General features: G+C 46.5%; 6 protein-coding genes across 6 annotated transcripts; 4 read left to right on the top strand and 2 right to left on the bottom strand.

Moving 5' to 3' along the window:
• Window positions 1-782: 782 nt before the first annotated feature.
• Window positions 783-1673, top strand: EYB26_007412 (uncharacterized protein; the record flags this gene model as incomplete). Its single annotated transcript, XM_054266681.1, has 1 exon — window positions 783-1673. One exon carries the CDS (start codon window positions 783-785, stop codon window positions 1671-1673), a length of 891 nt encoding a protein of 296 aa, XP_054122656.1.
• A 692-nt stretch (window positions 1674-2365) lies between these two features.
• On the top strand, window positions 2366-4376 carry EYB26_007411 (uncharacterized protein; the record flags this gene model as incomplete). Its single annotated transcript, XM_054266680.1, has 5 exons — window positions 2366-2787; window positions 2879-3335; window positions 3408-3835; window positions 3903-4047; window positions 4125-4376. 5 exons carry the CDS (start codon window positions 2366-2368, stop codon window positions 4374-4376), a joined length of 1704 nt encoding a protein of 567 aa, XP_054122655.1.
• Window positions 4377-5004: 628 nt separating this feature from the next.
• EYB26_007410 (uncharacterized protein) lies at window positions 5005-10160 on the bottom strand (the record flags this gene model as incomplete). The annotated part of the gene is made up of 5 exons (XM_054266679.1): window positions 5005-6250; window positions 6358-9403; window positions 9459-9910; window positions 9983-10009; window positions 10072-10160. 5 exons carry the CDS (start codon window positions 10158-10160, stop codon window positions 5005-5007), a joined length of 4860 nt encoding a protein of 1619 aa, XP_054122654.1.
• Window positions 10161-10688: 528 nt separating this feature from the next.
• Window positions 10689-12259, top strand: EYB26_007409 (uncharacterized protein; the record flags this gene model as incomplete). Its single annotated transcript, XM_054266678.1, has 4 exons — window positions 10689-10969; window positions 11034-11234; window positions 11295-12050; window positions 12106-12259. The coding sequence occupies 4 exons, from the start codon at window positions 10689-10691 to the stop codon at window positions 12257-12259; spliced, it is 1392 nt and encodes a 463-aa protein (XP_054122653.1).
• Window positions 12260-13382: 1123 nt separating this feature from the next.
• EYB26_007408 (uncharacterized protein) lies at window positions 13383-19812 on the top strand (the record flags this gene model as incomplete). The annotated part of the gene is made up of 4 exons (XM_054266677.1): window positions 13383-18546; window positions 18607-19095; window positions 19156-19274; window positions 19339-19812. The coding sequence occupies 4 exons, from the start codon at window positions 13383-13385 to the stop codon at window positions 19810-19812; spliced, it is 6246 nt and encodes a 2081-aa protein (XP_054122652.1).
• Window positions 19813-20698: 886 nt separating this feature from the next.
• EYB26_007407 (uncharacterized protein) lies at window positions 20699-23549 on the bottom strand (the record flags this gene model as incomplete). The annotated part of the gene is made up of 4 exons (XM_054266676.1): window positions 20699-21611; window positions 21674-22344; window positions 22399-23275; window positions 23344-23549. The coding sequence occupies 4 exons, from the start codon at window positions 23547-23549 to the stop codon at window positions 20699-20701; spliced, it is 2667 nt and encodes an 888-aa protein (XP_054122651.1).
• Between the last annotated feature and the right edge of the window lie 2999 nt (window positions 23550-26548).

The following is a 26548-nucleotide window of genomic DNA, read 5'->3' as shown; positions in this document are numbered from 1 at the left end:
TGGACAAAGATAAACGATTTTGGTGGGGAGCTAAAAGCAGTAGTAGCAAGGAAGGGATTCGGCGCGCAGGGATGAATTCCAACAGGCAACATCTATGAATGATACAGATGGATAAGTTGTGCGCTAGTTCATTCATTCAGTTCGCCGATATGCGAATTATTACCAGGCAGCATAAGTAACTTGGGACTCTCGTGACCTCAAATTGTTAAAATTGTATAGTTCAGAACTCTCCTATGGTGCTGACTGTATAGACTCTAGTGCCAGGCTGTGTGTTTCTGCTTTGTAGACAATGGCTAAATAATGAACGTGTCAATAGGGCAGATATCAGATAGCGAGCCAAAAGGTTCGCTCTTTGCTCGTTGGACGTTTCAGAATACGTTTGATGATGGAGTATTGCCCTCGCCGATTACAGATGAAGAACAGTAAGACCGAGTAGCTATGATGATGTAGAATAAGATAGAAAAGCTAGTATCGGTAACATCAATATAGGACAGGATGAGTATGTACCGTACCAAGGCTAAAACTTAGATCAGGTAGTTAACTTAAGTTAGTTATCGGTGCTGACTGTGCCATTGCATGACAGTCAATCTTCAGCTAAGGCTCCCGCCGGGGCTCACGGGCATCCCGGGCTCAACGGAGCGGCCCCCCGAGTATTGATCATTTAAATAGAACGTGAACGCGAATTCTTTGGCTCAGGTTCTGTCCTCAAGACAGTTATTAAATTAAAAATAAAGCTAGATTTTCACTGGTGTTTATCCTACTTGCACACTAAATAGACAATCATGGCTGCCGTCGTCGCTCGTCAACCCTTCGAGCCTGCTCCGGGCTTCGTCCCAACAACAACTCAGGCAACCGGAAGTTTCTTACATTCCACACTTGATGGCGCCCCTGCGTTTGTCGACATATCGGCTGGAGGCTCTAATGTAAAGAGCACCGAGCATTCGCTCAAAGTCATCAACTTGCGAGACTACCAACCGCAAGTGAAGCTTGACGTCGAAGGCGTCGAGTATGTGTCGTTCAATTCCAACCTCCAAGAAGAAAGCCTCATGCATTCGGACAAAGCCGAGGTCAAATCTGTGGTTGAGAAACAATACTGGCCTGAATGTGCTGAACTTGTTAAAAAGCACACTGGTGCCGTTGAGGTAGTCCCATACCACTGGCGCCATCGTCAAACCCCAAAGAATATGCAGGACCAGGACGCCACTAAGGGAGTGAGCAGCAAGCCAGTCACACACTTCCACATCGACAACGATGCTAGCACTGCCGAAGGCTCTTTGAAGGCTGCCCTTGGCGAGGAAGAGGCCGCGCGTTGGATTGCATCTGGCCACTGGGGCATTGTAAACGTGTGGAAACCGATTGGGGACCCAGCATATCAGTATCCTCTTGCTGTTGTCGATGTCACAAAAGTGAACTGGCAGCGCGATGTAGAGGTTGTGCTGACACGAAACAACTACAAGAATAGCATCAATGGGCTCCGCTTCCGCGATGGGTTCGATTATTACTACGTTAAGGACTTGCGTGCGGACGAGGCATTGCTGTTCAGAAATTTCGATTCCCACGATGGAAGAGGAATCGGTGTACCACACGCCGCAGTTGACGATGTGAATACCCCAGTTGACTGCCCCCCACGAAGAAGCATTGAGGTTCGATGCTTGGTTTTGTATGCTAACTGATCGGCGAGCCATATCTGTGGTTGTATTCTCGGATTCTAGAACGTATTGGTACTATTTGTCACTCGTTCAGTATGCTAGTCAAAGTTGAATATATTATTTAAAGGAGAACTACGCATGTCAAGCTGCCTTGTAGTTTATACTGTAGACAACATCCTATTATTCTAGAAAATAAAAACTAATCGGCTTCAATTGGACTTGTTAAAGTTTTGAGCATTTTAACTAGTATCTTCGCTACGGTTTGTGCCTAGTCCTAAACGATCACGAACCGTAATGACCAAAAGCTGTGGTTCCAGAGCAAAGGGGAAATTCATCAGAAGCTGCCATGATTCTCCGGGTTATCCAACGTATAACTAGCTACCAGTAAAAGATGTGACAATAACGGACATCAGATTCGTCTGTTGTAGACAACTGAACTGGGCTTCGGGTCCGACTGGTGACAGGGGTAGACGGCTCTGTACACGCTCCGGGCGTCGGGCCCGGTGCGCCGACAGCCACAATCTTCTAGATTCAACGCCAACAACAAACCCCTTACGGCTTAGTGTAACCGTCGGGAGTCCCGGTGTCGAGCATCATTCAGTTGATGCACAGAAACATTGGGGGCCACTGTGCAAAAACATATGGTTTACATGCCGGATGCCATCTCAGGGCGCCGGGTGTCAATCACAAGAAACAAAACAAACTTTACAGGCCAAATGCCGTCGGTAGACAAGGACATAGCCATGCCAGAAGAGCAGGATCTCTCTGAACGACCAACTCGCGAGTCCAGTGTTCTCCCCAATAATGATATTGCAGTTGATACCAACGAGGGTGATAGTGCATGTGGGAGTGGTGATGACAACACAACTGTTGAAGAACAAATCGTGAATAATGTTATAATTGTGCGGGAAGAGAAGCTTACCACTGATGTCGAATTCGTCCCGGTCGGTTCTGACTTGAGTTCTTCTTCGTCTGACCTGGAGGCCGCAGAGAAGACGGCAGACCAAGATGATCGACAACGCCGTGACCCCAATGAGGTCGATTGGGATGGACCGGATGATCCCAAGTATCCTATGAATTGGCCACGATGGCGAAAATCATGGATAATCGTTATCCTAAGTGTACTGCGACTACTCATGTGGGCAAATTTCTCTCCTTATGACGATTTGCCTTTACCCCTGGCACGTTTGCAGGACAGCCAAAAACTGACATGGTTGCGTATTATACAGCCCCTTTGCCTCATCGATGATGGCTCCAGCAATTTTGAACATCCATGATGAATTCCACTCGAATAGCATTACACTTGACACCCTCAGCATCTCTATTTTTATGCTTGGCGTAGGAGCAGGCCCGTTGCTCTTTGCGCCTCTTTCCGAGCTCTATGGACGAAACCTCATCTACCATTTGAGTAACTTTTTCTTCTCTATTTCTAGTGTTGGCTGCGCCAGGGCACCCAGTTTAAAATCCCTCATTGGTTTTCGCCTGATAGCAGGCATCGCCGGATCCGCAGTGATCTCTAATGGTGGTGGGACAATCGCTGATATTGTTCCCAAAGAAAGCAGAGGTCTTATTACTACCCTAATGGTGTTAGGCCAACTGATTGGTCCTGTTATAGGGCCTACAGTAGGTGGATACGTGTCGCAAGGCGTGGGGTGGAGGTGGATCTTCTGGCTGCTCACAATTGTTGTAAGTCGAACCTTCTATTTGTTCATGCGTATCATTGCAACCCCCCTGGCTGATGTTCATTCGTTGAGATAGTCCGGAGCATTTACATGCCTTGGCTTCATCTTTTTGCGTGAGACCCATCCTCCGACTCTTCTCAAATGGAAAGCGGCAAGATTACGAAAGGAAACAGGCAACAAGCTGCTTTACCACAAGGGCAAATCGTCAGTTCCCCAGAAGCAGCTTTTCATGGAAGCTTGCCAGCGACCTCTGAGAATGCTTTTTACGAATCCCGTAATCTTCATGGTGTCTATCTACATTGCCCTTGTTCTTGGATATGCATACATCTTATTCACCTCATTCGCTTTTGTTTTTCAACAGCAGTACGGCTTTGGAGAGGGAACTACAGGGTTGTTGTATTTCGGGATCGGTATTGGCATGCTAGTTGCGCTTGTTTGGATGAGTCGATACAGTGATCGGATTTTCGCCCAGAAAGAGCGGCAGATGGGCAGATCGAAAGCAGAGTGAGCGCTTATTCTTCACTCGTACATATGGTCTGGTATCTGAAACTAACTTTTGAAACAATATTAGGTTCCGCCTGATACCCCTGCTATATGGAACATTTTTCATTCCCGTAGGCTTCATTATATACGGCTGGGCCATTCAATTTCATGTTTATTGGGTTGTTCCCATTTTCGGGACCATGTTGATGGGAGTGGGAACTGTCTTAGCTTTGGTAAGTCTACTCTGTTATCAAAATAACATCCAATAACCATGGAACAAGCACTGAAATAGAAAACTTACCGTCGACAGGTTGTGACACAAACATATCTTATAGACGCTTTCACCGTCCATGCAGCGAGCGCCAACGCAGCGAACTCTCCCATTAGATGTCTAGCTGCTGCTCTCTTACCATTGAGTGGAACTTCGCTTTACGATGCGCTGACATTTGGCTGGGGCAATACAATGCTTGCACTTATAGCGCTGATATTCAGTGTTCTACCATGGATAACATATCGATACGGTGAACAACTTCGAGCAAGATACACCGCTGATACAAAGTAAATTTACCCTACGCGATGATCGGTCATTTTAGGGAATAGAGGGGCAATAAATGTACAGAAGTCTGGTCGTGGATGGCTGGAGAATGGAGGAAGATGTCTTTTAATATGCGACGCATACCTATAAAATTATTGGTTCATTTAGAGCAAGGTTCATAGAATTATTTGATATTATTAATATAGAGCAATTTATTTACACCATACTTTATGAAAATGATTGGATCTATGTTCATGTGGCCTAATGAAGTGAAGTGGCGAGCAAAATATGAAATGTTGCATTACAGCTCATAGTTCGTGCAGAAACAGTGCAGAAACATACATGAATTTCGAATGTAAAATTGCACATGAATGTGCAGCAATTGATCAACCAGAATGCAATGTACTAACTAAGTCTCGAGTAGATAACTAATAGGTATCCACCGAAAATACGTATATGCGCCGATACAATTAACATGGCACTCATCGCTTGCTCAACGTTGCGAAACTTCAAAGTCTATAGTAACTAATTACAATACGTCAAATTGGATAACATAGGTAAGTGGTATATCATGATTAAACCTCCAATCCTCCATCTCAGTCTCAATCCCGTTTATCCCCTCCCTTGAATAGGCGAAAGTAACAATGATTCTTCTTCAAACAGTCACAATATACTCACTCGTTCCAGTATGCCAAGAAGCGCGAGCACGAGGGTCTAGAAGAACTGCATTCTCGTTATCCTTCCATGGTGATTCGGCCTTGGGTTTGAAGAGAGATTTCGTCATGAGCGCTCGACTGAACGCCAGGCCGGCCTTCTGCTGTCTTGATTGCACAGTATGTCTGTACTGCTGATATTCCTCTTCTGTAATGGCGGCAAACACAAGTTTCGGGGATATGCCGATCACGAGACCTCCTTTCTGACCAAATCCGAATGAGGTCAACATGAAGGCCTTGATTCCTGCAGTCTGGATGGTATGGGATGGGTAACTAAGGTGCTCAAATGGCTGCAAAACAAGGTCGATATTGTCCGCATTTCTATTCCCAGGTACAATGCCTGTTTGCAACACTTGCATTCCACCATTGAACATCCAGGCCCCAGCTGCACCCTTGGGATGACCAGTAAGCCATTTCTGGGAAACGGTTAAGAGAGGATTTCCGGCCTTTCTTCCTAGTTTGTTCATCTGCTGGTTGATCACGTTGGCCTCATTCTTGTCATTTGCTTTCGTTGATGTTCCATGAAGCGATGCAACGCCGATATCATCCACCGTCAATCCCCAGACTGCGAGTGCGGCACGGATAGGGGCAATCTGGGGATTTTGTTGTCGAAAATTGGAACCCCACAAGTTGCGAGCATCTGAGATCTTACAATCCCTGAGCCTGTCCACAGATTGTAGCATGTCGTCTATTTCATTCGTTGGCATTGTTTTAATAAGCTGCAATTGACGAGTTCGCCAGGAATCAATCTCCCGAATGGCTTCATTCAATTTTCCACGACGGTATTCGAGATTCAGCAAGGGAGATTCTGCTGCTTCGGGAGCTTCGCGGGCAGCAGTCAGGACACCCTGACCGGGTGCAGGGATAGATCGGCCGATGCGGTCACTAGCCATCTGTGTATGAGCCACAATTGCGTAGATTGGAAGTCCCATCTTCAGCGCCATCTCAGCTGTTGTAATTATCTGCACACCGCAACCGGCAGCCTCCATGAAACCATTCCTAGTTGTTGTACTTGGACGACACATTTCACTAGGACTTCGTCCCTGAAGCACCTCCTCGTCCGTATTCACGGTTGCTTTCATATTTGCGAATTCGTAGGAAGCTTCTTCACGGAAATCGTCAGTCCCACCAACTAATGCCATTTTCGACTTGCCAAGCAAGATGGACTCGCATCCGGTATCCAGAGATCTGAAAGTTGTTAGTGGCTCAATAAGTTCAAATTATGGTACACCGATGAATAGTGGCGTGTATGACAGGAAGAAATTTGGGGGGGGAGGGGGGGGGGAAGAACTCACTCGATAGCGGTGGCGCACGCCCCGGAGTTGGTTTTTATAGGACCAGTGGATGATAGAAGTAGAAGATTCACCCATGCACCCATTGTGTTCAAGAATGTCTCCTGGAAAATGTCGCTGTTTGCTGCGTGCTCCAGATATCTCTCGCGATACATCTTGCGCAACGCCATAGTACCACCAGCGCCTGTACCGATGCAGTTGGCAAGCTCAGACACATGCACGTGAGAATAGATCTCATAGGGGTCTTGAATTCCGGCACTGTACATGGCCTCGCTGACACAGCAGAGAACATACAATGTAACCGGATCGACTTGAGAGATGATATCCTCCGGGATGCCGTACGTCGCTGCATTCCATCCGGTTGGGAGCAGACCAGCAACCTTACGATCGAAAGAGACAGCCTTGGGAATCAGCAGCCTAGCACCTTTCTTAACTTTAACCTGATAGTCCTCCGACCCCTGAATTGGTGTGATGGAAACCTTGTCACCGTGTTGCAATTGAAAGGCTTCTGCGGTCGTCTTGGATGCTTCAAATGTGGGGAGATCCTTATCCATGACGACTTCGTGAAGAAACTCCTTCTTATCGGGATCGTATCCTTCCATGATCTCTGGCTCAATAGTCCTAATACCGGTGTGTTCCAAGACGTATTTGCCATATCTGGACGCAATCTCGGCATCAGGGACCGGCTCTTTTGTCTTAGAATCCACCCAACCAGCGTAATGTGAACCCTTGACATCGCCGTCAAAGTGCTCTATGAGGCCCATTATCCAGGCTATTTCAAGCATCCCACCTGTGCTAAATTCACCAGCATGCTCCATTTCCCATCTGGTTCGAGAGCTTCCCCATGGGCCCAACTCGGAGAAACCAACGACGACAACGGTCCTTTGGAGATCGATCATCCCTTGCAGGTTCGGCAGGGCGCTGGTAATTGTGCTAAAGTCAGAGAGTGCTGGATACCCAACCTGAAGGTTCGCACGACGTGTCTGTGGATAAATGGTACTGTTGCTAGAAGAGTTCTGCAACTTGCGTTCTCTGCAAAGATCGTCGAGACGACCATCCTCCTCAACAATTGCTTGTTGAAGCCTACTGCGGTCCGAGAGTCGTTGACGAATGCCAGAAATCAGCTCTTTGAAATTTTGAATGGCAGAGAGATTTCCACTCAGATCAGCAAGAACAGGCTCGTTCTCCATTGCAGCCATGATATCCGGATGAATGAGGCCCAAAATGCTGAACGCCATCTCTGCCGGGCTGAATGTGAGGGCATTTTCGGCCTCAATGGATTCAGCAAGAACGTTGTTGGTATTCATTAGTCCAGTACCACGCGTCCAGCCGATCACCACGCCACATATGGTAAGATAATCCGACCAGCTTTCAGAATGAAAGCGGTTGAACAAAGTTTCCAATCCTAGTTTGGATTCTGAATACAGACCATCTCCACCGAATGTTCCATGATTCGGCGAAAGTGGGAGCATAACCGCAGTCGGCCGGGTGATATAACCCCTGCTCTGCTTTTGCTGCTTAACGTGCCCTAAGATGCGAAGAAGATTCGTCAACATTAACCGGTGGCTAAGCTCCGATTTTGCGTCAATTCCATCTAATTGTCCAGTTTCGCCAATAGCGGCAAAGGGAATGATAGCGTCAAGGTCTCGATATCCATCCTTGGTTTCGTAGATGTAATTGACAAGCGCTTCACAATCCTGTTTGCTAGCCTGATTGAAGGGCAGTACAGTAAGCTTACTGCCCTTGGACCCATGAGTCTTGTACATATCATTGAAGAATTTTGTAGTTGAAGCCGGGGGTGCGCGGCTTGTAGTGACGAAGACTTCAGCGCCACCTTCCAGCAATCCCCGAACAATATCACAAGCTATTGAACCTGGTCCGGCACCGGTCACGAGGATTGTGTTCCCCGAGAAACACAAGCCACTTGTTTGCCCGGTAATTAGATTGTTCATGTAGATGTCCGTCCAATGATTGTTGTATCTCCATTCGGTACCAATTTGCTGCTTTAGCTGAATGACCGGCTTTTGTAGTTCAGAGGTTCTCCCCTTCAAGCCATAGTTGACTACATCAACAAAACTGCGACTTTGGCCTAATCTTCTTCTGGGTACCTCCTCATAAAGCATTTTGCCGCTTTCGTGGATCTTCGTATGGGGGCCTTGCGCTGGTTTGGTGTATACGAATACTGGCGATCGTGTCTGGAGAGAAGCTGGGGGCTGTCTCAGATCATTTAGTAAGCCATGGTTCGTTGAAAATGTGCTCAAGATATCGTCACAAGTCGATGTCCATCGATTGAGAATCATACGGATTCTATCTTTGCTATCGTTGGAATCAGGTTTGCCAATCTGAAGCTCCTGCTTCAGTGCAATCAATGCCACTCGACCCCAATTCCACCATGCATCGTACATACGGATCTTGTTGGTATCAAATATGGGTTTCGTTCCGGAATACATATCATCACCGAACTCAGAAGTCCAATGGCTGAGTGCCTCTCGAAGTGAATCATCTGAATCGTCACTCGTTTCTGTGGTCTCCTCGCCTTCCCTTCGTTTTATGAGATTGCCAATAACCTCATAAATTTCTGCGAGGGCGGTTTGATGCTCTTTCTGTGCTGCCTCCAGAGCTTCGGCATCTACCAGCGATGCCTTTGCAGCCGATGGGCCAGCTGATGAGGCGGTTAAGGAGAAATTTGCGAATGCAGCGTAGCGCTGGACAACCTGGTCAAAAAATTCCTTCGCAGCGTCAACGCTTGTTAAGCGAGAGGCTGGTTCGAGTGTGATTGAGTATGAGATGGCAGTGTCCTGTCTTTGAGGGCCAAGACCCCAGCGCGAGCTGAGATATTGTCTGATTGCTTGCTGGTTGAAAGAAGCAGGCATCTTGGATGAGAGAAGTTTGGAGATCAGACTGGAAACCTGTTTTCCAGGTCGTCCTTTGAATGCACCTGCTAACGCTGTACCAAGTGCCGTCAATGGCATATCCTCGGAACCATCTGGTAGGCTACCCAGTTCGGTGCCGAGATCTCCCACAATTTCGTTTTGTAGAGTGGATTTTCCTGTAGGATCACATCAGTAACTCTTTTCCCGGGATTGACACATTGTCTGACCTACCTCCAGAAAGTTCCTGAATAGATTTCGTTACGGGAATTTGATCAAATTGTTTCCGCAGTTTTTGCGCAACCACAGCAATGACTATATCAGTGGCTGTCATTGGGATGTCATCAACTGTGGCTGCTGCTACAATAGTGACAGGTGCAGCCTCTGCCGGTGGACTGGTCTGTGTCACCGTCTTGGGAGCGGGACTCTCAACAGGTGGTGCTGTTTTCGTGGTTGACATCGCCACGTTAGTGGCATTCTCCGGTTCATCTGCTTCATACTGGTAGAATATCTCCTTCTGGTTCTCACTAGATGACAGATACTGCCTTGTTATGGTGTGCGAGTCGGCATGTGGTTCCTTTGCTGCTTGTTTCTTGGCCATGTTGGCCAGAACCCGACTGGGTCCAACCTCGACATAACGTTCAATAATGGGAGTTTCATGTAGAAAGGCCTTTTGAGTTTCAATCCTATTCAATTGTTCAATTCGCCTTAGTTCTTTTCCACAGAAGAGGGGCAGGAAACGGGGGGGTGAAACTTACCATCGAACAGGAGAGGCCAACTGATGACTAGTCACTTGCGCATTAGTATCAGATCTCACTCACTTCACCTAAAGTTTTCTTGTACTCACGATAGTAACTCGATCAGTAGTTTATGAGTTAGGTATTGTTTTTGAGACCCCGACCGATTCTCGGTCGAGACTGCTAGTTCTCGCTTCATGGTTGCTTAACATATGAATCCAGATTACCAGTGCTCTGTACAATAGAACCGCAGATCAGGACTCTTTATCTTTGTTTATAGACACAAGGAGTACTCAGAGATAGCATTGGTTCGCTTTTGATGTTTACATAGCTAACTCTATTGATAACGCAGGTTACTACTCAAAACTGGCTTTCGGCGCCGTCCAACCGATAGCTTCGGTCTCGACAATGACATGTCCGAGAAGGCAGATTTAACCGACAAAGCATTCTTATTTGACATGGGTTGTATGCCTAGTAGGTCGCGTGTTCCCGATGTCCCCGTTTCAGCTAGTCTCTATCATTCGGTAGATGGAAATTCAGGTCCGAGACGTTGATTCAGCCGCTGGCGTTAGCGCGCACTAGATTTGAGTATATTTTATATATACATCAACTAATCGACTGGAACGTTCCTACATAACTGTACGAAAGACAGATTCGACTGCATACATATCTTCGTCTATCTATACATTGAATTACTGTATATTTTCATACCTGGGAGGTCTCCACGATGTCACCCGCCGCCATTATCAGTAGCGATGACGCCGCTAAGAGCGTCGATGCTAAAGCTTCTGCTAAGACAATATCAAGAAACTTTTTACATGTGATTGATGAACGTACTGGACAGTACTATCAGATTCCCATTCACCACAATGCCATCAGCGCCAATGAGTTCAAGAAGATCAAAGCTCCTGACTCCGAATACTATGCCGACCAGAACGAAAATGGAATCCGAGTCTTTGACCCCGGCTTCACAAACACGGCTGTGGTGGAAAGCAAGGTCACCTATGTGTTCGTAACACCATTTTGATGCATACGGAAGACATGCAAAAAGTTTTACTGACAAGTTTCCTAGTGATGGCAAGAGGGGTAAAATTCAGTACCGGGGCTATGATCTCGCGGACGTCGTTGCCAACAACAAGAAATTTATCGACACAGCCCATCTTATGGTCTTTGGATTCTGGCCCACAGCTGAAGAAGGAGCAGGCTTCCAACAAAAGCTATTTGATGCGATGCATATTGAACAATGTGTCATCGATACCATCCATGCGTTTCCGTAAGTATCTTGTCAATGATGAAATTTTTGTCAGATCAAAATATCTGACATGAACATAAGACGAACCGCTTCTACGACCCTCATGTTGACAGCGGGTTTGGCGGCTGTGCAAGCTACTCAAATGGACAGGATCCCCGCTCACATGGCCAAGAATCTCTATCTCGGAAATCCCACCTTGGTAGATGAGCAAATAGTCCGACTAATGGGTGTGTTGCCCATCGTCAGCGCAGTAGCATATTGCCACCATACCGGCCGCGAGTTCAAGTCGCCGCGATCTGATCTGACTTATATTGAAAACTTCTTGTATATGTGCGGCCACGTCCAAGAGGAAACTGGACTCCCTAATCCCCGCTATGTGCAAAACTTTGAAAGACTGTGGTCTCTTGTCGCTGATCATGAGATGACTTGCTCGACCGCAGCGGTCCTCCTCACCGCTTCGTCACTGCCAGATCCTATCTCATGTATCATCTCGGGTATTGGAGCATCGTACGGCCCACTTCACGGTGGTGCCATCGAATTCGCCTACAAGGATATGGCTGACATTGGAAGCGTGGACAATTGCCAGACGAAGATTGATCGGGTGAAGTCAGGCAAAGAACGCCTTTTCGGATATGGTCATCGTGTCTATAAAGTCACTGACCCACGTTCGGAACATATCCAAGCCGTCTTGGAGACACTAAAAGAAGAAATCGATAATGACCCTTTGTTGAAGGTTGCTTTCGAGCTGAACAGGATCGCACAAGAGGATGAATACTTCGTTTCCCGAGGATTGAAGCCTAACGCTGATTTGTTCGCGGCTTTCACATACGGAGCAATGTGAGTTTCATGGCAACAGATTTGCACTAGGCATGGCTAATACTTTCTTCTATAGGGGCTTCCCTCCGGACTTTATCCTCACCATTTCAACTATATCGAGAACTCAAGGCCTGATGGCCCACTGGAAAGAAGCCATGTCTGGAAAACCACTTATCTGGCGCCCAACGCAGGTTTACACTGGCAAGCTCGATCTGAAAATGGAAGTGTAATTGAGATATCAATTGTTTTGGACTCTAGTGGCCAATGACCTAAAGTGTTGGATTTATTCTGCTGTACGATTGCACCACATTGTTTATTCAAAGTCTTAGAATTCTCTGAAAACTCAATCCTTACCATTTCACTCAATGATGTTTACAACCACATTTTAGCTGTTGATCTTGGTTTTATGTAATTATTTCGGATCTAGTTAACGATCTTAGTCTTATAAAATCTAAACAAAAGTTCGCCCCAACGTTGATGAATAGGTTAGGTGGAGGGAAAGGATGAATTCTAGTAGATTTCTGTAACTACAGGATTGTATACTGGGCGGCGCAAAAGCTAAATCTCAGGATAATTTTATTATTACAAACGTGGTGGTTCACAGTCTTCGAAATACCCGCACAATGGGCTCCCGGGCCGTACGGCGGGGCTCTGGGCTTCATGGGGAGCCCCTACTTAGTAGCAAGCGGGCTTCAGCACCTCTAAATTTAGTGATTGTTGGGCCTGGGTGCCCTCGGAAAGCCACTAAGCTTAGCCCCCCCGGGCCTTCCAAGTAACATAATGTCACTTTGTTGATTTTGTTCCATATGGTTAGGCACATATTGGCAAGGCTTGTAATTTGCTAGCATCAAAACTTTCTAAACCTCCGACTTCGCTGATACTCTAATACTAGCGAGGACTTGTTGGGCGTTGGCCGTAGTCCGGGACTGGGTCACCCGCGTTGAGCTTCCGAGCCCCGACCAAATCCCGGTCGTGTCCGAGATAACTTCAAGGCTGAAGTGGACTTCGCGCGTCTTTCGGTAGGTGCGCACTATAGTTGTCGTAGAAATGGCTTTTGAACAACTACAAACGACCGTCCAGCTCGGCGGTTCATTAATATGTCCCCCGACTGCGTTCCCATTTTGCTTATCTCCTGATACAAAGGAGCGAGAAATGGCCGGTTTTAGGAATTAGCACTCAGCTGCCTCGTATTATACCTAAATAGATACAGCGCTTCTGCCATCCTCTTCGTCCCAGTTCTTTTGTTGCCGACAATTATCTTCTGGGGTCTCGCCGTTTCTTGGAGATGTCTGGGAGGTAAATCCTGCCATCAAAAAAGAAACCACAAGCAATCGAATGTCCCCAATCATCAGGATGGAGCATCCTATTCTGGATGCGGCGCCCAATGTAAATTATAGCACTTCATCTACTCCCTCAATGACCTATATCACTCCCTCGACGGATATAGAAGAGGATCCGTTTTGCCCTCGGATTACCTTCTCACTTGTTTACAAGGGTCTCGAATATTCGACACCACTCTTGAGCAACCATGCTATTGATTTGTCTCAACATAGGGCTATTTTTCTCTCCTCGTTAGAAGAACCCAGTGACAACTTAACCGAAGCTCCGACCGCAGTGGAGAGCCTTTTGATTCGCTTTTTACAGTTTCTCTTGGATCGCCAGGCCTCAACTACACTGATTTTACCATTGGTCGTGGCCTTTCGCAGAGACTTTTTGCTATTGAATGACATCCATTCATTGATAGCTTCATTGCCAGAACCACTAGAGACACAACGAGCTCTACTTTGCACTTACTACACAACGATTTTACGATGTGGTCTGCAACCAGATACACATATACGGCAGAGCGCCCTCTTCGAAGCCGCGGAAAAAGACCATGTCAAGCTGATGGCCATCTTTGGAGGCCAAGGAGCGTCGAATCCACGGTGCTTCCGGGACCTTCAAGATTTGTACAACACATATGCTCCTTTGTTGGACGTCCTCATCAGCACAGTCGACAACGTATTATATGAACTTTGCGTCCTTCCTGAAACTCGAGACTTCTTCAGGGGTCGCCAGATATGCTTGCTATCGTGGCTGAAAACACCGCATACTGTCCCTGATGAACAGTTTCTTGCAACCGCAGCAGTAAGCTTTGTGATCCATGGAGTTGTTGCTCTAGCACACTGGTGTGTTACCTGCAATGTTCTTGGGAAGCACCCTGGGACTCTGCGTTCTCTTCTGGCTGGGACAAGCGGACATTCCCAAGGCATTATCATAGCTGCAGCTGTGTCCGCGTCCGATTCCTGGAAATCATTCTACGAAAATTCTGTGCTCTGTATGAAATTATTGTTTTGGACGGGGTACGAGAGTCACAGGGCTGCTCCACGTCTGGCTCTCACCTCCGCCGCAGTTCACGACGCAGAAAGCCGTGGCGAGGGTCAGCCAAGTCACATGCTGCACATTTCTGGACTTCCAAAGAAACATATCATCTCCCTTCTTGGCAAATGCAACCAAGACATCCATCTCGAAAAGAAGGTCTATCTGGCTCTTTCCAATTCAAGATCTAGCTTCACCATTGCCGGCCCCGCATCATCGCTGGTTCGATTTAATCAGCTCGCCCATGAAATTGGCGTGGGCAGAAAGGTAGACCAGTCTCGCATTCCGTTCGATAAACGAAAGCCCGAAGTCGAGACGCAATTCCTTCCCATCAGTTCGCCTTTTCATACTCCCTACCTCGAAACGACGGCGCAAATAATTAAAAGTCGGCTTTCTGATCAAGCTTTGGAATCGAAACAGCTGGCTATCCCTGTCTATGATACTCGAGATGGATCCAACATGGCAGCAGCTGCTGCCGGGGAAAATATCTTGCCATCACTCATAGATGCTGTCACCATCCATCATGTTGACTGGCCGTCAGTTTTGAATTCCTCCCGCTATACACATGCATTGGTCTTCGGCAAGGGTCTTAGCGATATGGTTGCCATCAACACCGACGGCAAAGGCATACAGATTATATCCGCTACCGAGCTCACAACTACTAACGCGCGATTTGGATCTAAATGCACTATTTTCAGTCTCAATTTGCCAGACTCATTCATATCTCCTCAAAGCTGGGAAGAGCAATTCCGGCCACGACTTTCACGGTCCGAAAACGGTTCTATCCAGATTCAAACCAAGATGAGCAAAGTATTGTGTGCCCCACCGCTAATGGTAGCTGGCATGACCCCAACAACAGTGCCTTGGGATTTTGTCTCGGCAGTCATGAATGCAGGCTACCATGCGGAGCTTGCCGCTGGAGGTTATTTCAACGCGGAAAGCATGTCTAATGCTATTGAGACGCTTTCGACTAGTGTCCAGCCCGGCATGGGCATTACCTGCAACCTAATTTATGCGAGTCCGCAGTCTATGGCATGGCAGATCGCCATGCTTCGTCGCCTTGCGCGTACTCAACAACCTGTTGACGGCCTCACAATCGGAGCCGGCGTGCCCAGCCTCGACATCGCATCAGAATACATCACTTCTCTTGGATTGAGGCACATCTCATTCAAGCCTGGATCAGAGGACGCAATAGAAAAAGTTCTCGAAATAGCAAAAGCTCACCCAGATTTCCCTATCATAATTCAGTGGACTGGAGGTCGAGGCGGTGGACACCATTCCTTCGAAGACTTCCACTCTCCTATTTTGCGACTTTACGGAAAGATCCGTCGCTATCAAAATGTCATCCTCGTTGCAGGCAGTGGCTTTGGCGATGGCATTGGCTCTTATCCTTATCTAACAGGCTCATGGTCGGTGGCATATGGCTATCCACCCATGCCGTTCGATGGAATCCTTGTTGGAAGCAGAGTGATGGTGGCTAAAGAAGCCCATACATCGCAAACAGTCAAGGAATTGATCTGCAATACTCCTGGAACTCATGAAGCCAACTGGACAAAGTCCTACAGTGAACCTATTGGGGGCGTTGTGACGGTACAGTCCGAAATGGGGCAACCTATCCATAAGATTGCGACGAGAGGCGTACTTTTCTGGAAAGAGATGGATGACAAAATTTTCAGCCTCCCCCGAGATAAACAACTGGCCACCATCAAAGCTCGCAAAGACTACATCATACGTAAACTGAACGAGGACTTTGCGAAGCCGTGGTTTTGCCGCAATTCCAAAGGGGACAATGTTGACTTGTCGGATATGACCTACTTGGAAATTCTCTCTCGCTTGATCAGTTTGATGTATCTTCCCTCGCAGTGCCGATGGATTAACCCGTCATATGAATTCCTCGTTCGCGATGTCGCAGTACGCATCTTGGAGCGTTTGGACGCGAAGTGCGAGATTGATAACTCAAGCAGACCAGACCAGCTTGAAAAGATCTTCCTCCAGCAATGTCCGAAGGCAAGTACATCAATCATCCACCCCGAAGATGTCTCATGGTTCTTGGAGCGTTGCAAACGCCGCGGCCAGAAGCCGGTCAATTTTGTCCCAGTGTTGGATGAGAATCTGGCTACGTGGATGAAGAAGGACTCATTGTGGCAGTCAGAAGATATCGAGGCTGTCATTGATCAGGATCCTGGTCGAGTTTGTGTTTTACAAGGACCTGTTGCTGTCACATTTTCGCAACAGCCCGACGAGCCCGTGGCTGATATCCTCAATGGTATCAAGGACTCCTGGATTGCAATGCTCACCGATGAGTTCTATAAAGGTCAAGATGTACCACTCGAAGTCGCTACTTGGGAGTCAGTTGTTGAACCCAGCAGCGGATCCAATATCAAAGTCATCGAACATGATCACGGTATGACGGTGCAAGCCATTCAAGGTAGAACGCTTCCTACCCCGGAAGAATCTCTTCAATATCTTGCCAGCAGAACGCACGGCTGGATGCGCGCGGTACTACTTAGCGACTTTATCCTACAAGACCGTGCTAAGCGAGCGAACTTTCTGCAAGGTTCTTTTGAACTTGATGACAAGAAAACGGTGGAAATTGACGAAGCCAATGGTAGAATGCTTGTAAAGACGGCTGTTGATGGCGGGAAACATCAAAGAACGTTGGTTGAGATGTCCAGTGCAGATGGCATCTCCATTGCCGCTCAAGTTCTACATTACAGTCCTGACAGGCAGACCCCAACTGCACTTCATTTGAAGTTCCAGTATAATCCACGAAATTCCCTATACCCACTTACCGAAGACATGCAAGACCGTAACATGCAGATAAAATCATTTTACAGTCGGTTATGGCTCGGGTCTGACATACAAAGCAATTCGTTTAGCGGAGTTCATTCAACATTTGGTGGTTATCGCACGGTGCTGTCCTCGGAGATTCTCAATGGTTGGATCGCGTCCGTCAGTTTGTCACACTCCAACGACCGTATTCTTTCCTCAAACACAGAGTTTTTCCCGCTTAATGCCACAATCATTCCGGCATGGGAAGCCTTAGTGCAGCCTCTTATGGTTCCAGAGATTGACGGCGATCTCTTGAGACTGGTGCATTTATCTATTGAGTTCGAACTGTTTCCGAAAGCTACACCATTACGCATTGGAGAGACTGTGGAGGTTAGCTCCCATATCCAGTCCATCGTAATTGACGACAAAGGCAAAACTGTCGCCGTGCGAGCGGTTATTTCACGAGACAACCAGCCTGTGGTGGCGATCATCTCCAAATTCTTGATTCAAGGCTCCTTCTCCAATTTCAAGGACACTTTCCAGAATAGCACGGAAGAGGGCATGGTTCTAAATGTTTCATCATCAATAGATGACATGGTCCTCCGCACCAGACCATGGTTTCAGTTAGACGATGAGAAGACTAACCTAGTCAACGAAACTCTTTGCTTCAAGTTGAACTCAGTTTGTACCTGGAAAGCGCCGAATGTGTTCGAAACCTTGCGCGTGACTGGTGAAGTTTTTATCCAGGATCGTCGTGACAGACTCCGAAAAATCGGCTCCGTTGATTTCGAAGCGACCAGCGCCTCTGGAAACCCTGTCATTGATTTCTTGGCGCGCAAAGGCAAGCCAGCAGTCGAGCGAAATGAGCTTGAAAACCCTGGATGGTCTGGACCTTCGACTAAAACAATCAAAATGCCATGCGACAATGAGCTCTATGCGAAGGTCTCCAAGGACTATAATCCTATTCATGTCTCGCCAGTCTTCTCGACCATCGCCAATCTTCCAGGTACAATCGTCCATGGTATGTACACGTCTGCTGTTACTAGCGCAGTGCTAGACCAAGTCGCCAATGACTTCAATCACGTGCGTACCCGTCGTTACACGGTGTCATTTGTCGATATGGTGCTTCCGGGAGAAGAGGTCGAGCTCAGGTATCGTCATATCGCAATGCTTCAAGGGAAATTAGTTCTCCAGATCCAGGCCTTCAAGGCTGCTACAGGTGACAAGGTCTTGGAAGGAGAGGCAGAGCTAGAGCAGGTACCTACAGCGTATATATTCACGGGTCAGGGAAGTCAAGCTCCGGGGATGGGTATGGAACTTTACAAGTCCAGTCCCGTGGCGAAGAAAATATGGGATGATATTGATCGATACCTGTTGGAGAATTACGGTTAGTTTCAGCTACCCAGTCAATTGCAGTTTGATTCGTTGGCACTAATGAAGATTTTAGGATGGTCTATTCTCAAGATGGTCCAAGAGAATCCGAAAAGCCACACCATATACTTCTCCGGAAAGAGAGGACGTGCTATTCGTGATCGCTATCTCTCAATGACGGTCTCTTCAATTGGACCAGATGGACAAGTCGTCACCACCCCGTTACTAGAGGGCCTCACTCCCAACGCGCGATCATTCACCTTTGAAGATTCCAAGGGTCTTCTCTACGCCACGCAATTTGCACAGCCAGCCATTGCTGTCCTCGAAAAGGCTACCTTTGAGGATATGCGAGAAAATGGCTTGATTCAGGAAGGTGCCTTGTTTGCTGGTCATTCTTTGGGTGAATTCGGCGCTCTCGCCTGTCAAGTCGAGTTCCTTCCATTCCAACAGCAGATTGATATTGCATTCTATCGTGGATTGACCATGCACAACGCAGTCAAGCGGGATAGCACAGGTGCGACCGATTTCTCAATGGTTGCTGTTAATCCTGGTCGAGTGAACAAGCGTAAGTTATTTCCCGATATTTCTACTTACAATTTGGTGACTAAATACATTTTATCTCTAGGAGCCTTTGATGAGGCGGCCTTACGCCGACTCGTTGACATAATTGCTAATGAGAGCGAAAGACTTCTGGAAATCGTCAATTTCAACGTTGAGGGTGAACAATATGTCTGTGCTGGCCATGTAAGTTCATCCCTCTTCATGCTCTCCGTGATAATAAGCCCTAATCGCACTAACACGTGAAAAGAATGCCAATCTCTACGCCCTGGCCCAGATTCTCAACCAAGTTTCACGCATGCCAACCGAACAAATAGCACTTTGGTCGCGTGAAAGTGTCGTAGTCGAAGGCGCCCAACAACAGGACAAACCCTATAGCCCATCCACCACCGCCGTAAACACCATGATCTACAACGCCATTCATTCTGCGCACAAGCTCCCGAAACCTATCATACTTTCACGTGGCCAAGCTACCATCCCACTGCAGGGTATTGACGTTCCCTTCCACTCCGCCCAACTCCGATCCGGAGTCCCCGCCTGGCGCAAGTTCCTGCTCAGTCGTATCCATCCCGAAGATATCGAGCCGGATGACTTCCTAGACCGATTCGTGCCGAATGTCATGGGTCGGCCGTTCTCGTTGGACCGAGAATATGTCGCGGAGGCAATGCAGGTGATGGGAAGTGAGACACTGAAGACGATGCTGAATGAAGGTATCGTTTATTAATAATACTGTTATCTTTAAGATCTTTGTCTCGTTTTTTTTTTATTTTATAGAATTTTTGCTAGCCTGTTTCTGCTTGGGATATTGTTTGGTGTATTTGTCTTACCTAGAGAGATGAATGATTATTATGTATTCGGGGAAGGTTTTTGATTCCTCAAGACTACAACTTTTATTTTTGAGTCAATTAGAAAGGGAGGTTTTGACTGTTAGGATGATATACGCAGGATTTAGCATGACTCGTAGGCCCATAACTAGCAGATGCCGCAGGACATTAGAAGACAGGTTTAAGCGCAATGTCACTCCATCAATTGACTCCATCAACTGATCCCATACCCTGATGCTCGACCAAAGCTCTCTCGAACTTGGATATATTCTTTTTCCCTGAGGCTACTTATGTTCAAATATATATCTTTTCAGGGCTTTGTTGTTTAGATATCACCTAGAAATAGCGTCATCTTTAACCCGCTACCGGGGACTGGTTCTATTGTAGGTTTTATATAACAACTGTTCGAAGCTACTGAAGGCATATTTTTCAAGGAGGCAATCTTGGAAGCAAGATCTTGCTAAACTGTAGTTCAATACAATCTTCCTCTTCATGTAGATAGTTCTAGTATTCCGCTACCGTTCTGTTTATTTTTTTTTTTTTTAAATGTCGTATGTTTTTCACTGGAACAATTGCTCCGTTAGAGATAAAATAATTCAAAATTGAATTCATATATGAGGAGTCAAACTATATAATATATCAATGAGACAGCATGTATGTGTCCGTGTAGAACGCCCCGGGAATGTGCCCAAAAATTTATCCGTCTATCCATGCCTTCCGTCACGCCGCCAGTGGGATTGTGTTTCTTATTGTGTTTATCTGTGTATATCTTTTATTAAACATAGTTTAGCGTTCTTCTTTATGAGAAAGTTCTAATAACCATCTAGAAATATCATCGGGCATATAATTATTCGCAATATCGTGATCTTCGTGCTGTAGAAAATTGTCATAGTCGAGGAAGTTGTTGATGGGATTCGGGATGCAAGGGTCGGGGAGAGGGTCCTCTGGGATAGTATAGAACATCATGGGTGTGGCTTCGGCTGCTGCTGCTGTAGTTGTTTGAAGAATTTGTGTTATGGCATAATTTGGCGTTGCTGTTGGGTTTAAGGACAAGGTGGGAATAGAATCAGTGACTAGGGATAGCTCTTCAGTGCTGCTGCCTCTAGAATCCATATTCGGTAGACTGGAGAGCCCTGAGGGAAATATATGGTGGTGGTGATGATGGTGTTGTTGTTGCTGCTGTTGCTGCTGCTGCTGATTTATGAGGTGCGAATGATTGCCGAGGTCAGTTATCTCTTCTGTTGACGTCGTCGCACTTGGGTGGTTCCTCCCTAGCAGATCTAACGAATGGTTCTTGTCAAGCGGAAAGTCGGTTATATTTGAATACTTGGCTTGACTACCATCTTCCAAGGATGGCTTTTTCCTCTTGGGAAGTGACTGATTGGATAGTGATGCCAAAGGCAAGCCCTCAGAGGGCCGTTTTCGTGATAATTTTGGGTAATGATGGTCAACGGAGGAGGCGGGCGTTGATTCCTCGAAAAGAATTCTTCGGCAGGCTTTTGCAATCTCCAAACACCACGATATACCCAAATACGTTTTCCCAGTGCTGCAAATGGGCATATTTGGATCGACCAGGATCTTATAGGCGTCGCGTACGCCCTCCATCAGATCAAGATCTTCGAGCATATGAATACTCGGATTCTCGAAGAATCGCATGCAAATTGAATGACCGGCGATGAGAGGGTAGCTGCGGAGTAATCTATATATTATTAGAAGTCGAACAAGTAGCAAACCACTATCAATTGTGACGTTAGAACTTACCTGCATAATAAAGCTAATGATGCTTCTGTTGGTGTCTGTTTGACTACCATGTTGATGATCTGCAATGCAGCTCTGGCATTCTTCAATTCGATCTCCTTGCTCTGGGTCGTATCCGAGCGACTGTGAATCAACACTTGAGCAATGTGATAGGCATAATTGAGCTCAACCTGCCAATTATCCTCCACAAGTAGATTGTTGTTGTTATTTTCGCCATTATTATCGTTGGTTGAATTGTCGGGAAAAAGTTGCAAGGTCCGTGAATGCCATTTCTTAGCCAGCTTGTCAAGTCGAGTAATCTGGCTTTCGCGGTACGAGTACCCCTTGCGCGCCGCCCGTGCTGAGTAGAGAGATATGTATGTCTCTTCCCATATGGTGGTAATATAGATATGCATCATCCAGCTTTGCTGACCGAGACTCATGGCGCCATCTTCGGGAGCCAATGGCAGGTCTGAGTGGTAAAAGTAAAGATCAAAAGGCAGGCCATTGACGCTGGTTCGTTGTTTGTCCATGACGAATAGCGTCCAATATAGCGTTCTCCACTCCTCAAAGTTGGGATGATCTACTTTGGACATGGGTGATTGCTCAGAGTCCATGGCCTTGAAGAGATCACAGGCCATGTGACAGATCATGTCAAAAACGCAACTCTCGTGATACTCACGAGCTACCAGTGCCTGTTACAGAGAATATATCAGTATTGCAACCAATAAATGCGGATGAATGCTTACCAAAGTAGCTAATGCTTGCAAATTGACATGACGTGGTTGAAGGAAGAATTTCAAATGATGCAACGCCCGGAACGAATTGGCGAGGAAAGCAGGGAGTAATTCCTCATTCATTGCCTTGGGATATGATTTATCCAGTCGAGCCAATCGAGCCCGTAATCCGGAAGCGAGCACGATAATATTGTTGAAGCACAGGTTATATGCCTCGTCCGGTTTGGAGTCAGGCCCGGGGTTGTATTGCGCCTTGATTATTTCACGCAAACTAGATTCGTTGAATATGGGTGTAACAGCGTTAAATTTATCGAGAAATAATTGCAAAGATGTGTCAAGGATTGATTGTGGTGGCAGGGATACATACTGCCCACCAGGGAGCAGGCTCACGGCGTTCACGTCATCAAAGGTGGGAAACGTGTCGTATATTGTCTTCAGTTCCGAAATGGACGATGGATGGGCATTTGCCAGTGATACTGGACTTGAGGACGTATTGTTTGTATCACAGGATGACGAGTCTGGTGATGGTCTGCGGGATCGTTTACCCTGTAGTAGATTATGGACCGCCTGTCGCACTTTTTCGAGGAGAGCACGATTGCCAATAGAAGTCCCCGATATCGTCTGGGGTTCTTGTTCTGGTCCAGATTTGTGGAGCTCGGCATGACGGTTCCAGTAGTCCTGCCCGTCTAAGGCACTCGAGAAAATCAAGTCGATATCATCTGCATCGTTACACACAGCCTCCGGAGTCGGAGAGGAGGTCTCCGACTGCACTCGCGTGTTTGACGCATCCGAAGAGCCTCTGTGAGGAGTAGGAATCTGTCCGACAAGACTTAGGATTGTGCTGTCGATGGAGTCTAGGCGAGCTGCAAGCCCTGAAACAGCCTCAACCCTATATAATAACTCGTTGTCAGTTTAATCACACTTTTTGTTGGCTAGCTTCAATCAGATCAAGCACACAATTGTTTCACCGGATTCACACGCTTTCCACGAGTTGGAAATTCACACAGTACACCAGCTTTTTCGCAGCTAGAACATTGAGGTAGCTGTCGATCGCATCGAACCTTACGATTCCGGCATTGATCGCATGCAGATGGGGCAGGAGGATCGTCAGGCTCTTGAGACCTTGCTCCTCCACTTTGGTTATTGTTCTGTTGTTGACCCATAGCCTTATAGGATCGACAAGATTAGCGGGACCTCGACTAAACGGAGGAAAAACCAAATAGAGAGCCGATCCTTTTCTACAACTGCTCGTTGTGCAACATGGTAGTTATATTCCAGTCGGGTCCTTAGCTATTACCCACCTGGAATGTTCTTCAATCCTTGAAATACCCTAGCATGGTTTATTTTCCGCCATGATGGGCTGAATCATGAGACCGAGTCAAGAATTAAAACCAACCATGCGCCTCCTTTGCTGACTATTCCAGTAACGATAAGAAGCAGCGTTTATGCTGACAGTTGGATCGTTCAGCTTCATGTTAGAACCACCTTTTTTGCTAGAGCTTTTCAGTGCGATAGTGGTTCTTCAGACCCTGGAGCATCTTGGCTGCAAGATAGGCTTTTCTAGCGGTAATTTTGTATCGACTGCAGTTCGTAATGTTGGCACGATAATAATATCTCCGTAGCGCGCCACGTGTAGGGAGTATGGAGTAATTTGATATTACACTGGCCTAACGATATATTTGCTTTTTGCGGTCTTTGAATATTCAGGTAGCTGGAGCAGTGTTTCGGGGGCATTTACCTATTGCAGAGCCCAAAGCTTGATCCTTAACTTCTAATACTAAACGATACGGTATCAGGCGGAAATCAGCCTACTCATACGAAATAATTCACCGAGTACTTCGTATTTGTTTCCAGCCCCCATTCCGATTTGTTGGACGCACGGTAATATCAGGCAATGATCGTGTCTGGAGATAAATGAAAGGCCTAGAAAGGAATAACGTGTTATATACTATATAAATATTGATAAATATATATTTGTCAATAAGGTAGGTTTAATTTTCTCTTGAAATCGTAGTGCACATCCATTAGCCCTTGTGACTGAGTAGGTGGGTATGAATTCGGTGCAGCTAGGGCTTCGAAGATCACGTGAGTCCAGATCGTACTGATTTCATGGATGTCAACTACCAATGATGCGCGCTCTGTTTATTTCCTAGGGCTTTACAACGAAGTAAAATAGGTACCATACTTTTCGAGCAATTTGTAGCGTGTACCAACACCTTTGAAACAAACCCTGTAGAACCGGAGGCCTGTTAATGCGCGATTAGCACATGGATGATGAGGCGGTAAATATTTCCTATTATTGGTGGACACAGGGACCAAGACTAAAAAACGTGGACTGACCGGCCAGAAAAGAACCCTTGAAATTCCCCTAGAATTACACATAATATTCAAAGTATGCAGCCAGTGCCAGCCACACAGGATGTTGCACCAATCATGCTCGCGCGATGACCGGTTGCTGTCATCAAAAAAGTCTATACGACCCTTACCTAGCTAGTATATGTTAGACTAACCTGACTCAGACTAACATACACGTAAAGTTCCAACATACAAGACCCTCGTATAAAGAGAAGCTTAGGATATAGAATTTGTGGGACCATCCCATCCTTCTTGTAGAAGAGAATGGTTGTCTTAACAATCATACGTTATAAATTGATACTGAATCTCGTAAACTAATCAAACTAGTCTACGGCGCTCCCGCTCTGATCAGGTAACTACATGCATGGCTGACTTTGAAGAATACGAAGTGAGCTCAAAAGGGAATAGTATACGCGCTTTCATGCAAATCGGTAGGTTGAAATCACATCTGTCAGGTATATCTCCACAACTGTAAATCAGGTCCACACGCCTTGTAAAGCTTATTTTAGTATTTACGTACGTTCGACGTGTACTGAGTACGTATAATTAGTGGTTGATTCAGCTACACTTGTAATACTCGGAGGAATAGTCCCTTATCTTAGGTACTGGCGCTAGGTAAGGACTCCAGCCGCCCACGCAAATCCTTGCTCAACATGCGGAGCATCGCGCAATCGTAGGGCGGGTTCTCGTACTGAAACTACGGAGTACCTCGTTCCTGAATGTGACTAGGCCCAAATCTCGACTGCGCTCAGACACTTAAGGCCGGCCCCATGCCGATGCCGTTTTAAAAACGTGGCTTGGTGTTAGTTGGCAGCGTGTGGGTGTGAAGAACACGATTTCTGCACAGGATAAATGCGGGTTTCTGCTAGGCTTCACTTTTCTGTGTGTCGGTTATATCTCTCTGAGAATTCAGTTAAGATATCTTTACGTGAACAGAAATAACATCGAATTGAAGATATATAGTATACAATCTGCTATCAAGCATTCCACAACTGAGCTTGGCATGCACGGACCCTGAGTTTCGTGCAAGCCCGTACGTGTTTTTATTGGATGGTCAATTTATGATTAGCCATTTCTTCGCTATTCTAGAACCAAGTTGCCAACTACGTAACTAGTACACTTGTTTCACTTTTCATGTTGGAGTTGACTTTGATTGATAGATAGACGATAACGACTAGACTCACTAAAGTCGATGGTGGCGTGCTCAGCATTGAAGTAAGTAACAGCTCTCAATCTTGGAAAGCTCATAAATGCTACAGAATATCATGACAGCCATCGCTACCACACACACACACACACATACACACAAAAACACGTCTATGAGTAGGGAAAGAGCAGAGGAACAGTTGAGAGCTCTAGGACTCGGGCCGGCACACGTTCGGGAATAAAGCTTCATGTGCCGGCCGAGATATACGAGCTTAGAGAGCACGTTGCAGGAAATATCGGAAGAAAAATAAGTTTGTGGCTTTGGGGCCAGATCCACGGATTTTCTGTGATTGTCTGACTTTAGTCGTGTTGTTTATTTGCATTTAGCCCAAGCCAGGGCGCCTGGGGCGCAATGTTGACTGGCCCCTCTTTCAACCATGTATTTTGTTGGTTTTACCGAAACAGAGTCCAGCATCTTTTACATAAAGATACGATACCTACCAATACAGCCCCTCTCATACTCGAATATATCCGAATCAATGCCTCAATGGAGATAGACTCGGGTTCTATAGGGTCTCCACCTCCACTTTATCGACAGAATATACACGAAGAACTACAGCACAGGCCCATCACAATGGACTGGGATTCAGTTCCTTTCTTC

This window comes from Talaromyces marneffei, chromosome 5 (assembly GCF_009556855.1).
Source record: "Talaromyces marneffei chromosome 5, complete sequence".
In the NCBI taxonomy this organism is placed as follows: domain Eukaryota; kingdom Fungi; phylum Ascomycota; class Eurotiomycetes; order Eurotiales; family Trichocomaceae; genus Talaromyces; species Talaromyces marneffei.
The sequence above is the reverse complement of the archived record's forward strand: the minus strand, read 5'-3'. Positions and strand labels throughout refer to the sequence as shown.